Below are 17876 nucleotides of genomic sequence, written 5' to 3'. Positions count from 1 at the left end.
TCCACATCCATCTGATCTCTTTGTTTAAGTAAAAATTTAAGCAACACTCCCTTCAAAGGAAATTTAGATACAGTGGATACAAAGATGATATGCAAAACATCTATGAGGTTTTTTTTGGTTTCAGTTGTGTCAAACAAGAAACTTTTCTAGACCTATGGAATAACGGTCCTGACACCACAATTTTTGCTGGTCTAGGCAAGCCACCTCACTTCTCATCCAGTGACAGAGAGACCCAGGTACACCATGATTCCCGCCAAGGAAGGGTCCTAATCTTCAATAGCTCCACAGTGCCCATTAGAAACACTCCAGGTCACAAACAACCCAATAAGCACAGCACCAGAACAAACATCGTACGACATTGTGGTGGGTTGAACCTGGCTGGACACCAGGTGCCCACCAAAGCCGCTCTATCACTCCCCTTCCTCAACTGGACAGGGGAGAGAAAACATAACAAAAGGCTCGTGGGTCGAGATAAGGGCAGTTTAATAAAGCAAAAGCAAAGGTCGTGCGTGAAAGCAAAGGAAAACAAAAGATTTTACTCTCTCCTTCCCATCAGCAGGCAATGTCCGGCCACTTCCTGGGAAGCAGGCCTTCAGTACGCATAGCGGTTGCTCCAGAAGACAAACATAAATCATGAATGCCCCCCCTTCCTCCCCCTTCTCCTAGTTTTTATTGCTGAGCAGACGTCATATGGTATGGAATATCCCTTTGGTCAGTTTGGGTCAGCTGTCCTGGCTATGTCCCCTCCCAAGATCTTGCCCATCCCCAGCCTACTGGTGAGGGGGAGCAATGTTGGAGAGACAGCCTTGATGCTGTGTGAGCACTGGTCAGCAGTAGCCAAAGCACTGGTGTGTTATCAACACCCTTCTAGCTACCAGTACAGAGCACAGCACTATGAGGGCTGCTATGGGGAAAATTAACTCCATCTCAGCCAGACCCAATACAGACATACTTTCCAAGCCTTTATAACATCCAAAAAGCCAGACTCAAAAGGCCATCTGAGTTACTCCCACAACTACTGTAAAAACCTCTGGATTTCCAAATCATCTGCAGTTAAAATGAAAAGACCGGTAGACAGAAGCAGAAGAAGGGCTCTTAAATTGGGTGTAGACATCCAAGTCTTAAGAGCAAAATCCCAAAGGATGTCACTTTTCTCCAGTTTTTCCATTGGGCAGAGCTAGGGGTTAACTTAAAGCATTTAAGCAATAGGACTGCACCACCCATTTGGGAGAGAGGTCCCATGGAGTGGAAGGAAACCTGTCCCCCGCATAGACACTCACTCCTATCAAAACCTTAATTTTTACTTTGGTTTTTGGAGCCTACATTTATAGCAGCCTGCTTGGTTTTGTACAAAACACAGAATTTCAGCTTTAAATTTAACAGGCGCAGTGACACCCTGCAAATACTAACACACAACTACCCAGATCTTTATTCTAAATTCTGTTGCTTCACTTCATTTCCCGACTAAGTCTTCTTTCATAGTCTGACAGTGACAACTAAAATGATGTAGTTAAAGTAATAAACAGGGAATTTTAAGTAGCCTGTCAAAATAAGTGACATTTATATCATCTTAGTCTAAAACTCTCATGTAAAGTTCCATTCAAAGTAACTTCTTCATTATACAATCAAATGCAAAAAGTTACCTTCCCCATTGAAAGATGCTGCATTATCTCTCACAGCAGTTAGTGGGCTCCACATCATTTCCAGCAACAGCATTTAGTGCTTAACAACAGCTGTTTCTTCATTAGGAAAATGCTTTTCTTGTTAGCAATTAAACTCTTTCAAAAGCACATCAAGTCAACAGAAACCTCTGACATTTTGTTTGCAACCTGCTGAGTTATCAGCAAAACCAACAGGCCACTGACTGACCTTCAAGAAAGCAACACGCTTGCTCCAGAGGCTAGCAAGTGCTGTAACTTTAATACACCCAAGGGCAACAATACCACCACAGAAGGAACTTCCTTTTAATTTTTCGAGGTAGCAGAGATGACCTAGTGATTTTGGATTTCTGCCACTCCAATTAAAAAAATGTAAAGAAATGTTTAGTGCTACACAATGTGAGACAATTAGAAAAAAAAATGGTGAGGCCAGGAAAGAAATACATCGTAAAAAGAAATGCTGCGAGAAGGGGTGTCTACTTAAAGTTTCATTCTTTCTGAAAATCCAGCAGTTTTGAATAGCTGACAAATGTTGCATGCTAAAAGGACTTCAATTTCTTTGCACTAACAGAAGCTTTAAAACACTATTTACATTGTTTTCTAGGCTCATGCATCACCTCTGAAACACCTCCAATGCATTAAACATTTAGATGCCCCCTACTTGTAAAATTGGCGACGTTTTCCCTTCTCACAGAGTATCACTGGCACCAGCCAAGACTTCTTACCATTTTTGCTTTAAGCTTGATGTTTATTAGAAGACCAGAATGGGGGCAGGTTTTCTTGCCCTTTGAAAGGTTTTTGATTTGTTACTTAACTAAACGTGTTTGTACAGCTTTCTTCATATCTACAAGTCCTTAATCCACAAGATGTCAGTTGAGGCAATAATTATATTAATAAATTGTAGACAGTCTAAGAAGAAAAGAAAGATGGAGAGGCATTTGGAATTAACATGCTGTGAATCAGTCCTGCATCATCCTTTGTCAGTGGCATTAGCAGGCTTTTTTTCCCCCTTCTTGTTGCCTTTTAGTAATAATTTTCAGTGCATTTGACACATTTCATCTCACTCAATGCACTGAACCCTAATACAAGGGAACACCAGTTTGTCAAACATACGTTATTTGAGAATGCATATCAGTTAATCTTAGGCGGCTGACATTGTCAAAGACAGCCACACTGGCAAGAGCTAAAAATACGCTAGGCAAGGAGGAAAGAGGGATCATGCGAGAGCATCAGCGTGGCTGCTGAAATACCAGCACCACCCAAGGCCAAAGCCCCCAAATTTCTGTGTCTCATTTCTCCCCAAACCAAAAGTCTCCCACATCAGTTTCAAAGCACACATTTCCACTGCTGTTCACAAGAGGAGTTGCAAACATGAAAAGACTAGTCGTCCTCCTGGCACAGGATCCAGCACGAGATATTTTAAGAGCAGGATGAGAGCAAGACTCTCTTCTGAAAAGACTTTTTAGTTGTCTACATTAGTTTCAAAGAAGCCTCTGTGAATATTTATGCATTAAAGTAGAGCACATGATTAAGTCTTTGCAGCACTAGGGCCAGTATTTGCAATTCAGGATACCCACATTGTTCTGCTGCTATGGACATTACAGAGTGAAGTCCTAAAAGGTTTTTTTTAAACAACAAACAAAAAAGTGTGTTACAATAGCAGAACTTCTAGGGATGCCAGGCTTTACATTTTAGTGTTTCTTACAGCTGTTTTTAGCAATTTAAACTGCTAAATGCATTCAGTCTTCAGCAGGAGGGCCATCATTCAAAAATTGGCCATTTTGGAGATCATGCAACATACCTGTGAGTCTTCTCCCTCAAAGTTCACAGGAGCTGGAGACATGATAAAGTAATTATGCTGCAAATCTTCTGAGATCAGCCTCTATTTCTGTTTTACAATTTGGTTCAAATCCAGATGTGAGTCAATATGGAAAATAAATGATTTATTATAAAAACAAAATTCTTATTTCTTCAATTTCCAAGCCCATTTATATTATTTAACATGGTTACCTGAGATTAGGAAAGAAAAATGGAAATCAAGAGGACTACGGTAGCAGTAATGGCATTTTCTACATATATTTAATATGAACTTGCCGCTAAAAGAAATTTTAAAAAAAGGTTAAAATAAACCCCCCTCTCTCCATTCTGGTTTATTTCACATACCAACACTATTTGGGATTTAGTGACTTTTAAAGTTTCCTCTGTATGGTTTGTTTTTTCTATTTACACATTTAACAGACTTAGATGTATAGAAAAGTAATTAATTTTTTTATTCCCCACTTGGCCTTAAAAAAAAAAAAAAAAACACAAAACCCTGAAAAATACAGATGAAGACTCAAATGCAGAACAATTCCTTGAATTACGTAACTGATTTCTTCCAGACAAAGAGCTTCACGTTGCTATCCTTACTATTCATTTCTGCTATCTCACAAGACAGAAAACATCTGCTGAAAAGATTCTTTCAAAAAGAAAAATATGTAAAAGTCACACCCCAGGTACACTGTTTACTGCAAACAATTAAAAGATTTCAGTGGTAATATTGCTTGCTCTTTAGTCAGAGACTATTTTATTTATTTGGAACAATATTTATACACTAATTTCCAGAAATTAGTAACAACAGATACTTCTCCTATTTACAACTTCGAGGTAAAACCGTATCTGCCATTCCACCAATGGAAACTCTTCTCAGGAGGAGCTTGCTCATTTTGGACTCAGCAAAGAATCAGAGAAAATACCACTAGAGAAAATACTCTTTGCCCCAGCACATTTACAAGGAATGCTTTGCATCTATAGGACTTCAGGAAGTGACTCCCTTTCTTCTCAAGAAAGGGTTAGGTTTTACTTGGGATTTACAACGTGGCAATGCTCTAATGCAAATCCCCCAGGAGGAGAGACAGTAAACAGGCATTGTAGGAGAGAACAGAAGTAAGACCACACCAAACGTTTTGATAGCGATGCCTCTAGTCTGCAGTCCAAGACCTTGAAAAGTTCAGGTTAGAAGGAAAATATTGTGACGTACAGCAGCCAGTTCAGAATAAACTGTCTACGGGTTCAACAGCCGACAACATTCATTCAGAAAACTTCTCTGTTTAAGCAGCCAAGGATGTCACAGAGCTGCTTTGTTTCTCACATAGGCAGCCCATTCTGTTCTACAACACTTAGCAGTTCCTTGGAAAACTTTGTTTTAAAGACATGTGGTCCTAGATCAAAATAATTTTTCTTCAAACTATAAAAAAAAGAGGTACCCTTTCCACCTGATGCATGATATAATTTATCTGTTGCACTGGAGACACGTACATTACAAAAATAGACAGAAACATGAAGAATAGAATCCAAGAAACATTTCTTTTTCCTATTCTCCATCTCAAAAAGCAGTTTGTACTCAAACAATAGTTTAAAAAGAAATCATTACCATCTCTATAAGAAGACACGGCACAAAAATGTTCATCCTGAAGCAGGCTAAGTTTGGAAAAGCGACAACCAAGTAAGCACTGTAGAGCACAAAGTGGTTTATATAGCCCAACCTTAACTTCATCATAAGAAAACAGCCTCCCAGCAGGCACTGGTAGGACTTTTTATTAAGGAAAAGCAAAGAAAAGAATAGCAGATTTGGGTGGGTATGTATAAAGAGGATGCAGGGATTTTGTTTTATAGTCTTTAGTAGACAACTGGTCCCCTTGTTCCTTGCTCTACACCTAGGCAGTGCCCTAAGTCTTTACAGAAAGAGGATTTCACCTTTCAGAATCAGTGTGAGAGAACAGGGCGTTGGTGATGCACTTAGGAAAAAAAATGCCAGTTCTACAAACGAACTCTTCCAAGCACCTGACACAGAGTGGAACGAATACAAGTCTAAGACATTTAATGCCTGACTCAGTAGAAAATCTCCGCTTCATTTGAGTGAGTTTTTCAGTCAGTCTTTTACTGCAGAGATGGAAGAGAAGAATTCAGGCACACTTTAATCCAGCCTCCCCCAAATACTACTACTTTGGAGAGAACGAAACTGTATCTTTAGCAAGTAGCATACATGTAAAGTAATCAGAACTGTAAGGGAGACACCAAAAGCTTTTCCTCTTTTGAAATGCAGTCAGCATCTCCTCTGTGGGGCTGATGAACATACAAAGTTAAAAAGAAATAGAAGAACATAATTAGCTTGACTTTCATTAATACCCAGTAAGGTCATTGTCAATCTGACCAATGCTATATATAAAATTTCCTCCAAAGGTTGTGCCTAGGAGTCTAGGTTTTGGCTGTGACTTTTCCCCCTCCCCCTTGCACAATTGCATAATTGGATTTTTCAAAAATATAAAACAAAACCTTTCACCCTTCCCATGCAGCTAGCTGTGTCAGCTTTAGAACATATGTTCTCTTTGCAAACATGCCAACATCTTGTGATGGATACTCTGACAAGTGCTGACACTGCTATGAAAAACCAATGCTTGGCTACTAGATTTTGTGACAATGCCAGGAGAAAAAAAAAAATTTCTAATTCTCTTCCTCCCACCTCCTGTGGAAAACAGGGAATTTGAAAATGAGATATTAAAAAACAAAACAAAACAAAAAAATCAACAAACATCCACAATTAAAAGGAACATTTAATACTCTAGAACAGAGCTTTAAATTTAGCATTTCATTCATCCTCTAATATCAGGAACCACAATAAGGAAAAAGCCTGCTTCTCCTTCAATCAATACAATCCCTTAAGAGTCCAAGCTTCAAAACATTCACATAAAATATTAGCGTTATATATTTGCAGTAGATAAACTGAACCAGCAAGGCAATCAATCAATTTTCAATTACTTGTGGCAACTAGATAAGATGATAGTGCACACACTAACAACTGACAATAGTCACTTAATGAGCAGGCTCATGCCTTATGGAAGTCACAAGCCTCTGGGTTACATAATTAATAATAGCCACTTACAATCATAAATATGTATTTCCCCTTCTGTCTTCACGCAGAAAGTTTATTATATGTAAACTGAGATGTCCTCATCACAAAACCATCCAGTGTAACTTCTTTTTGCATACACTGCCTCTTATGTTATGGGGAGGGAGTTCACGAAATGCATTAGTAAAATTTCAGGTGTAACAAGAGTGTTAACTTATTTATTACTCAGTACCTCACAGCATTTTTACATCCCAGTAGATGTGTTTTGAATAATGCCATACTTACAACATCAAACTTCTGTGTGATGTTCCCCTGGACATCAAGTAAATAAACTTTGCCATAATGTGTTCCCAGTGCCAAAAACTGTAAAAGAAAGAGACTGATTACATAAACACAAAGACACTCCAACCAAAACTACAGCAATGCTAAACGAACTCCAGGATGTTTAGCAGATTAATGATTAGCAGCACCGGGGAAAAAAAAAACAAACACCACCTTCTATAGACAAAGGTTATTTTAACTGCACCTAAAGAATAAAACAGGGCTTCAAGCCCATATTACTGTGATAGTGCAAGTTACCTGTCAGAATGAGTCATGAGGACCCTCATCCACTGACAACTAATGGTGTGTCTGCAGTCCATACACACTGCCTGATGGACTGTGGCAGCAAATTAAAAATGCAGCGTGAAAGCAAGGACCAACACAGACCTGAAATACTTCCTAGATCCTTTCCGCAGCTTTGTTTCAATCACAATGGTTTTCTTTGGGCTTTATTTTTAATTCTCCTCCACCGTTAACATAAAAACAAAACATTCAAACGCAGCAAAAGGCCACCGGTAAGCCACTGGTAAAATACTGCTGAATTATGGAAGGTCTCTGACAGTGCATTTAAGCACACAGATAACCACTGGACTTGCTTTCCTTCACGTAGTAACACTCCTACATTGAACACTCTCAAGACAAATACACTTTTCCTCGGAAATCTCAGGAGTTTCATTCTAAAAAATAGTAGCAAAATAAAGAAATCTCCACACAAATGCATGCTATCACAAACTTATTTTGATACAAACAAGAAGGAATTGATTCTGAGAGATCTGCTGTTAATTGAACCATGTGAACTACACCTAAACAGAAAAGGAAGAACTTAGGTACTACTTGATTTATGACAGAGGTTCCTTTTATTCCCCCCCTCCTTTCAGCATTACTCAAATAGTCTAGGCTCCTCAATTCTCTGTATTTCACTGCATGTGAGCATGCTTCATTGCAACCTATAATGAAATGCTCAAATTTACAGGCACTGCTAAGCGTGTCAGTCAGGCAGCACAATCTTTAAAAAATAACCTTACAGAAAGTCAAGGTTTAAAAGGATTTATCAAAATGGAATTGCTTAAAATGAAATTTCAGTTCAGGCACTTAAAATATGAAGCTACATTAAAAGGAGTCAAGAAAGGGAAAGAAGGGGTTCATTAGAAATTCATCCCCTGCAATGCCTTTCACTCCTGCAAGGTTGCCTTTTTTCAGGAAGAAAAAAGTCCCCCGGGTGAAAAAATCAATACTGGTTAATAAAACATCAGGTGTGCAGACATAACTAGGTATGACTATTCCACTGCACAGGCCTGCTTGAATGCACCAGGTGCCATGACGATTAGTCATCCAGTGCAGACAGCAAGCCTGGTGAAAATATGATGCTTTAGCAGTGAAAAGAAAAAAAATAATTCTGGGGGGAAATTAGTCTGAATACAGAAGCCAGATTGTCAGGATTCCCAGCAAAGTTAAACTGCTTTAATCAGAGGCATATTTTACATAGTACTGTATAATTTTGCTAATGATGACTCTTTAGCAGGGCTTTTCCTGCTCTTGCAGGGGAAAAAAAAAAAACAAACAAAAACGAAACAAAAAAACCAGAACAAAACAGAAAACACCCTCGCAAAACCTATAACCCAGCTTCATTTTTAAGCTCTCTGTTGTAAGAGACCTATTCCTAAAAGACTCCAGTACCTGGCTTCTAACAATATTGATCCTTCTCATAAATAGTGTATCTAGTTTGCTGGAAAACTAAAAGTGCTGGGATACTTAAACAGCTTTCCTGTATTGTCACTCTTTGTGACACTATAGTTAAAGCTGTATCTGTGCACATCCATATAGAAAAATCCTGTTCAACTCTTGGCTTTCAAAATTTACCTGAGGCTCAGGAAAAAAAGGTAACACAAACAGGCCACAGACTAGGAAGAAATGCTTGCCAATTTTCCAAATATCGGTGTAATTCTAAGTTGTCAAAAACATTTTAAAAAGACTTATTGTTTTCATTCACACAGTTAAAATACAAGCTTCATCTTAAGAGCCTCTTGAGCCATGGCAACAGTCCTCTGAGTAACAGAAACACAGCACAAGTCAATCTAAAAATATAGCCAAATAATAGAGACAGATCCCTCAACAATAACTGTTAAGGAGCTATTACTGGCTGTGAAAAATTATACATTCAGATAATAGCTATTATGTTTCACATACTAATAGTTACTTGACAGATCATTAACTCATACTTTCAGATGCTCTTCAGCATTCCTCAATATTTTAAGTGTTTTTCAGTATCTATAAAAGAGAAGAAAACTCAGAAAATAAAAAAAGCAATTGCTTAAATCACTAAAGAAACATATGAAGTTTCTTCCTTGTAAGAACAAAGGAATGATTCTTTGAAAAATTTCTTTACTTTGCATTGTCCATCACTTTCTCCCTTTCATTCTCTTGCATGTCTCAAACCTTACCAGTATTAGAGCACGTGCATTCCCTCTCCTTGTTTTTAACATACTGAATCAGGGAAGGGGAACAGGGAAGTGTTAGTATGACACCACCAAAAAACACCCAAACAAACAAACAAGGGATATTGTAATTACTTTCTTCTACACTGTATTAACAGAAACTCAGCTGTCTTCCACAGCTGAATATATGCTAAGCTGGCTCCTTGCATGATCAAGTCTGTCTTCAGTGATTCAGGCTGTACAAATAAGCACAGGATATGCCAACTTCTTTTCTGAATAAAGGAAAGTTGGGACTGTATCCCAATTCGAGTTCATAATACTGTCGATAATTAAAATCAAGTGAGCATTTTCCCAGTAGCTTATGTAAACACCCATCTAACAAATCACTGCACCTTGAATTCTCACCTCATTTTCTCACTGAGAAAGTGTGGATTGTTCAACACAGGTTTACCATGAATTTTGTTTATATTAGTGTTGGCTTGTACTGCACCTCTAGATTTGGCAGCACTTCTACACAGAAATATACCGATGCATTATAAGCACAGATAAATACATAAAACCAAGCAGAAGTTCTATCTCTGCCACAAAGTCACATAATACCTTTTCATGCACCGTCATGCAGCTTGCTGCATCCTTCTGGAGAATTTCAGTCACTCCATTAGAAAGCCGTTCATACTTCAGCTTAGGTTCTTCTTCACTCTCATCTTCCTAAATTTTTAAGAGTGTAAGGAAAAGGGAGCAAGAGAAAAAACAAACTTTTAGAAGTTTATTTTAAATAAAAACAAATTAAAAGATACCCCAAAACTATCACACAGCAACAGGTGAAGATGGATCACTGCTATCTCTTAACAACAGCCATTACAATCAAAAGCCAAACTTTCACATTTTTATCATTGGAGGGGGCTTGGGTTGCGCTTTTTTGTTATTGGTTTCTCTTTTTACTCCAAAGTTCTGGGTGTAAACAAAGACTGTACAGCAGCATATCAATTCAGCTGTAAGAGGCACTTAGTCAATATCTAAAAAGCAGGAAAAAACGTACATGTGTACTTTGTTACATAAAGTTAGTCATTCACAATTTTGAAGAAAAATATAAAAGGAGTGGATATGGAAAAACAGATGATGATACAATAAAGTGTGTCACTGTAGCCACAATTAACCCTAAGTTGAAACATGCAGGTTACAAGAAAGTTCAAGACCTTTACAAGATGCAACACCTCTGTAGGAAGAATAGAGGCAAAATGCTGTGAACAAAAAGAATCCACTAGGAATAAGTTAATTGTATAAAACGCACCAATGGGTTTATGTTCAAAAAAAGAAAAGAGTATAAATATGTTGTTGCAAAACTGTCTGGGAAAAGGATCCGGACACAGCATATTCCTATGGATCACCTATATCATCTGCATGTTAGGAACTTTTTCTGGTAAACACTGAAGCTTTTCTCTCTTTTTCTTTTCAAGCATGTTAGATATTATCACCCAATCACTACTTAGATGCAAAGAAAGATGATGCATCAAGTGGCACAGAGCGAAGAGAAAGGAGATTGAGCTAAAAAACACAAGCAGCAAATTCATTGATCAAAGAACACCCAACACATTTATCTCTTAGGAAAAGAAAATCCAAGGTGCAAAATAGCTCTCTGGTCATAGGCATCTATCTGTAACAGATGGTATACCGAAGTAAAATGCCAGAGAGAGATTTCATAAGCTTCAGTAAGCCTCAGTTAATATTATACATGCATAGACATACACAAACCCATATATATCCCTTGGTCCTCACTGGGAAACAGTATACCTGCAATAATAGTCTCCTACACTCACTATTAGTTCTAATAAACACATCAACGTTGAGTGCGTTTCCCACATAAAATATGTCTTTCATTCCTAAGCAACCAGAATATACCAGTGCAGCACTCTAGTAAAGGAGCGCCTTTACTTCCCACCAACCACTGCTTTCCAATCCCTAGAATAGAAAATAAAAATGCACAGTGTCAGCCTATGGCAGAAGAACTATATTTGTGCAAAATTTTCTTGTAGCTAATGATGTGAAAAATAAATTTGGAAGAGAGACATGTTAACTTGTTAATAAAACATATTTTGTTTAAATTGCCTTTGGATTACTAAAGCCAGTCTTTCCCAAGTTAAATATTACAGCCATTTACCATGCGTGCTACCATCACACACGGTCATACGTACATACCCTCATACAAAACACATAAAAGCCATACGGACCTATGGAAACACTCACTATTTAGCCCCATGCTTATATAAATATGCTGCAAAGAGAGGCCCTTTTAAAATGTTATTTGAGAGTTTCATGACAGAATACAAATGAGATTAATATAGGGATGTCAGCAGTCCATGACGTAGCAGTCTGAAGTGAGGTGTCAAAATGTCCACCAAGAAACAATTTTATTCAGTAAATCTAACACTGAACAAAGTTGTTACTAGACAGAACGACAATGTCAAATTACAGGGCTGTATATAAATCAGCCAAATTCTTTCTGCCTACAGATCCTTAATAAATGACTACAGGGTAGAGGGAGGAGGTAAAGTCAAAGAAAAAAGTGTACATGTGATGGAAGGAGGGCATAAGGAAGTATGTGTCCATTTTACAGCAATTAATACATTACTGCATTTTATATATTGCTTACAAAGATTACACTTGAAACGCATGGGTAATCATTGAATAAATTCATAAAAGCAAAAACTGAACTCCAGTCATCTAGCGTTTATAAAATCCTCCATGTTGCTGGAGTCTCGACATCCAATGTGCAACCAATGTGAAAAGTTAATTCTAGTCTCTTGAGTAGTTTGCATAAAAGCATTCATCCATGGACCATTAGATAAAGTTACTGTAAATAAGTTTTGCCTGTCTTATTTATGAGTGAAAACTAAGCAATTTTTCCTCCACATGCATATACAAAAAATACATACTTTCAAAAGTCAGTGCACCGGAGCATTCTGCCAGGCTTCAAAAAAAGTAAACAAAATGAAAACTTCAAATATTAGGCATGATGGTGTACCCATTTCACGCTTTCTTGACAGGTATCTTATGTTAAGTAAAAGTCAAGGTAAAAGGTGAATTGAAATGGGGTGGGGGTGCTTCGCTGTAACCAAAATGAAACGAAAAAGGTGATTTGCAAAAATGCAAGATTTCTCTATTGCTTCAGACTCTACCTGATATATTAAAAGCATTTGATGATCTCTTATTCAGAGTATCAGGGTTTAATAATTTTAAAGGTATTTTTCTATCAGGAAAAGCTTTTATGCAGTCTAAACTTCTAAAGTAAACACAAGCCAGTGTTAATAAAAAGCAAATCAATAATTTTTCTTAAATTTTAATAATCCTGAAAACCTACAAATAAAACCATCAGCAGCCTGAGTTGAGATGACAGTTAGCTGCGTTTCTATGACAACCTAGAGGAATAGTACAAGTCCTGACTTGCAGCAAAGCTAAGATATAAACAGAGTGACATTTACCCCATACAAGAAAAGTCACAGCTTTCCTTTTTTAAGGGGAAAAAAAAAAAAAGAAAAAAATCAATTGCTCAACTAACATGGATTTTTACTAAGTGTATGGCACTTTTAATTAAAAAGAAGTCCTTTAAACCATCCTAGAGGATTCTAAACATTTTAAAATAAATTTTATAGCACTGCTTCTTGTACCACCACTTAACACTTCTTCCATATTTTCTGCCTAAAAAAACCCAAAACAAAACAAGCCCAACACTGAATTTTGAAATTCTTCATAAATGTATCAAAAGAAATATATACTGCACAAACTATGTAAAGTGCTCCACACATGGCAGCCTTAAATTCTGAAAGGGAAGGAGACCCATAGAGCTGACAGGAGGAAGCTACCTTCATGGTGGTGTAAAATAAATAATGACTATTTTTCAACCACAGGAATGCTAATTTGAAACTCATATTCCATTTTGTTTTCTACTTGCCTTTTACTACTGAAGCTAGCAGTGAAATTGCTAAAATTATGCTGTAAAGAACAGGTATCCATAAACATTTCCCATTGAAAGCACATTTCCAATTGAATGAAATACTCTAATTAACCACTAAGACTAATACAAATCCCTTCCTACTAAGAGCTCTTCCATTTGTCACTGCTGAACTCCTGAAATGAAAACAAATTCCTCTTCCCACATCTAACATCTAGTAGGTCTGAAACTCACTGAAAAATCTTCTTCAGGAACACATTTACAAAACTGAGGAGAGCTGCAAATGTGCAGTAAACTCTCAAAAGGCCAGTGCCACTGTGAGGGATCCTCATCTGCCTTTCTGAATGCAGGTTCGCAACCTTCTTCAGATATTCTGCCCCATCTTTCCTAGCTTTGCCTACAGAAACAACTACGGTGGAATCGTGAGTAAGGGAAAAAAAAAAAAATCTGAAATCAGTCCTCACGAAGAAAATTTCCAGAAGGAACCTGTGGGCAGTTCCCGGAGTTATTCCATTAGCCCACATTTGCTCCTGCAGCAGAGGATCTGCCCACAGGACAGTCTGTCACATGAACTACATGCTCTACTGATTGCAGATACTCTAATTATGTTACGGGCACTGACAGCAAAGTGTCATCCTTCCTGCACGATTTGCCCTCGAAGTTTTTCAAAGCCTTTATGGAAATAAACGGTGCATACATTATAAGGCAAGTGCCCTTCCTCTTTGCTGCACATCTTCTGTCCAGTCCCAGCTAGAATTCCAATTACTGTAGGTGGCCATTCCAGCCTTGTTTATGCCTGCAAGTTTTGACCCTGCAAAGCATTCAAACTCAAATACAAAGATACTTGAGGTCCATCACTCAAGCAATTTCAAAGGAGGTACACTCACACCCTACTGCAACAAGACCCCAGCGTCACAGGCCTTCCTAAAAGGCTATGTCTTGAAAAAAACTGGCAAAACAAACAAACAAACCAACCAACCACAGCTCATTTTCATTTTTTTCATGCTTTCTTTCAGGTTCATGTCGATTTCAGAGTTTATAAGAAGAATGTTAAATTAGCTTGTTTCCTCCTAGCTTAAAGGCCATTAAAAGTGCTCTGCCTCTGTGTATCTGAATAGTTAGTGTTTAGGACACATTATAAAGTGTCATTAAAAAAAAAAAAAACCACAAAAAAGAAAAAAAAAAACACTCTGCTGCCAAAGTGCAAATCCAACATTACTGCTTAAAAGTGGGAAGAGGCTACTTAGCAATTTGTGAGAGTAACTTTTCTTGACATTTAACACAGGCCAGATCTTTGGAAACCCACGTAGAATCTACTAAGAAATCAGCATTTTTATTTATTTAAACACTCATCACTATCACACAGAAGAAAAAATTAAACAAACTAGCTAGAGCTCCAGAATTTACAAACCATATGAAAATCTCCAGTAGAACCAAAGAAATCAACTCCACTTATTTTTGAGTTAAAATAAAGGTTCACAGAACATACTCCGTTATGCAAAAATGAATAAACACACCCTTAGTGCTCTGCTGGGGGCTGCTTCACTTATTACAGAAATTCAACAACAAATAAAATAAAAAAAAAAAACAAAAACAAAAAGACCTCCAGCCCCAGAATGCAGTCTCCAGGGGGAATTACTTCTATTCTATATTTACAGAAGCACAAAGCGCAGCAAAATACCAAGCAGAACTCTGTTGCGAAGATCATTTTTGGTCTTGACTTGATCCAAAGCATAACCATCTCCAACTGTTAATTTTTTTATGGAAACAATGTCTTAATCAGGGGCTCGGATTGGTTGTCTCAATTTTGTCTTTGAGGGCCTGTGGGACGGTGGGCTGGGAAGAATCTTTCCTCTACAAATCCCCTAATTGACATGGGAGCAATGAGTACTATCCCAGTGGCTGGTACCCTGCTGAGAAGCATGACTTCTAATCACACTGCTACGAAAGGCACATCAGTGGGGATTTACACCACCGCCCGACCCCCAGGCCATCTGCAAACCCTTCCTATCACCAGCATTGCCTAGGAGGGCAGGACTGCACCAGGGAGGCTGCGCAAACCTCAGTTTGGACAAGGGGGCCCAACAAGCACCTTACAAACTTTAGGATAATTGTCGCAAGATTTCCATGAGGAAGCAAGTACTACCCAACCAAAGATACAGCTAAAATTTTTTATTTAACCTTCATCTCATTACCACAACTGGGAATTGTACCACATGGGTCGTAATGCCTCCTTTGGTCTGGTAAAGAAATGATGATTATTTTCAGTTTTTATCCTCTCCAGTTCAGATCCCAGACCTTTGTTAGGACCTGACTATCTCCGTTCATTCAGGGTCAAGAGATACTGAAGTACTGATTTCTAAATCAACCTGACTTTAGGTTTGCTAAAGCCCGCTCCCCAAATTCTTCAGAGAAAATACTCACCTAACACTGAGTCCCTCAGACAAGCAGGCTCACTATTCCATTAATCTGTCATCTCTAGCTCTCTCTACCCAGATTGTATTTAGGCTAAATGTGGCCCAGATAATCTGATAATCCAGATGACCAGACACAAGTCTCCATATTCCCAGTACCACCCCAGGAATATCCGTGTGCATCATTTCTCACTTCCTGCTTTACCATATTTCACACAAAGATATTTACTTTTTCTAATAGCTGTATGCTAAAACACTGCGACTTCCCATATTTTTTGTACCTAAAGGCAGTAATTAGGCCTGACAAACTGTATAGTTTCTCCATCCTGGAAATAATGCTTCAGTTTAGACACCCTTGCTCAGCTAGGGCAATGAGCAGTTTCTTCAGCCTGGTCTGGAGGGCAAGGTAAGATGCAGGCACAGCAATTCTTTACTGCAGCTCTGCAGGGCTGAGTCTGCTGAGTGGGCTACTCCGGATTTTGGGATGCCAATGGAAAAGGAAACAAGTGATTCTGCTCGCCACAATGTTACATCACACGGAGGTTGAAGGGGTGGCCTGCCTTCAAAGCACCAGTCAATCCCACCTACAATCCAACTATCCAAAGCCAACAGGTTAAGGGTGCTGGCTCCCAGTGTAACACTTAATCTCCACTTTTAAGACTGCAAAGTCCTGAACCCTCAGGAGCAGGAGGAAATATAACATAGCCTTCCCCTAGCCTCCCCCTTCCAAACCTGCTCTGCTTTGTCCCCAGGCAACCCTCAGACGGACTTTTGCTGATACCCTAACTCCCCCCAAACACTTCACCAAACCCTCCCCGCCTGGACTCCCATCCCAATTTCAACACCTTCCAGTGTGCCTGCCAGGACCCCCATTTTCTTATTCTTCAAAGCCACCATGTCCTCAGTTGGAAGCTCATTTCCAGCCAGGAAACCGTCATGGCAGAGCAGCTTTCCTATATGGAGTTTTTAATGACTGCTTGCAGCCTGGCACGAAACAGCTGTTCACAAGACACCAGAACCCAGCATGAACAGCTCAGCAAAAACACTAAATTTGGATCTCAGGAAAAGTAGAGTGCAGCTCCCATCCCAGCAGCACACCCACACCAACTCACAGACACTCAGGGGGAGAGAGATCAAGACTGTCCACTGAGCAAGAGGATTCAGAAATGCAGACAATTACCATCCTGTATTTCCATGTCCTCTTTCCATGCCTTAACAGCATGGATGTTCTTCAAACACATGGAAGGAAAAAGCAATTTTATTTTACTAATTCAGGGTTCACATATGCAAGTGAAGACACCGCCCATTTGCAATACATGGGAATATGGCTAGTGAATTAAAAAATTAAGCAAAAAATCTGCTACAACTGAAAACATCACACAGGAGCAACACATGACATAACACATGCAGGAGGATTAATTCTTAAAGCAGTTTTAGAAAATATTAAAAAGGCAAGTTGTAACAAATTGCTGATGTCTGTTGATGAATTTAAGGAAGTAACATCATAATGTTGCAACACAGTTTGGAGATCCCTTCAATTTCCATCCCAGATCATGTTTTAAAGTCCCTGTATTACTTGGTAATAACACTGAATAGGTTTTTTGTTTGTGAGAACACAAAAATGAAGAAAAACTCCTAATCTTTATCTACTAAATGGCTTATCATGCTCTTAAGTATGGTAACACCTAGGTTATACCTGTGATGGGGTAAATGGGCCTTCTCCCCCTCTTCCTTGTTATATTCCCATTTAACAGTCACAAAACACTCAGTCTTCATAAATCCTACTCTTGCCTTATGATTGCAGGCATCAGATTATCATTTGTACTTTAAAGATGAGAGGTAAAAGCTTTGAACCCCACATATTAAATTGGAATTAGTGTACCATCTATTTGATATAAGAAGGCATCCAAGAATATTTTTGGACATTTGTCTACTTCCCTCTACCCCAAAAGCAAACATGCTTTTTGTTTCCTTACAGCAAATTTGAATAATCGGACCTGCTATTAACTGCTCCTGAGCATGCATGCCAGCAGAGTCTTACTCTTACTCAGCACCATTTGGAAATCTCACCTTATTTGAAGATGATGACCAGTTCTGGTCAGAAATGGTGGGAGGAGGGAGGTTTGCCTTTGGAGAGTTTTAGAAGCCAAATTTGTCAAAAGATGCAAATTACTGAGGTGGGCAAAGAGGACATCACTATCTTTGTAAAAG

General features: G+C 38.6%; 1 protein-coding gene across 1 annotated transcript in view; it reads right to left on the bottom strand.

The window, feature by feature from the left end:
• VPS41 (VPS41 subunit of HOPS complex) overlaps positions 1-17876 on the bottom strand; it is a 109428-nt gene that overhangs the window by 78565 nt on the left and 12987 nt on the right. Inside the window, exons 3-4 of the mRNA XM_050892324.1 lie at positions 9903-10010; positions 6832-6909 (exon numbers count right to left, since the gene is read on the bottom strand). Of these exons, the coding sequence (XP_050748281.1) occupies positions 6832-6909; positions 9903-9920 (96 nt within the window). The 5' untranslated portion in view covers positions 9921-10010. The remainder of the gene's footprint in view (positions 1-6831; positions 6910-9902; positions 10011-17876) is intronic.

The sequence above is a fragment of the Gymnogyps californianus genome, chromosome 2 (assembly GCF_018139145.2).
Source record: "Gymnogyps californianus isolate 813 chromosome 2, ASM1813914v2, whole genome shotgun sequence".
In the NCBI taxonomy this organism is placed as follows: Eukaryota; Metazoa; Chordata; class Aves; order Accipitriformes; family Cathartidae; genus Gymnogyps; species Gymnogyps californianus.
The sequence above is the reverse complement of the archived record's forward strand: the minus strand, read 5'-3'. Positions and strand labels throughout refer to the sequence as shown.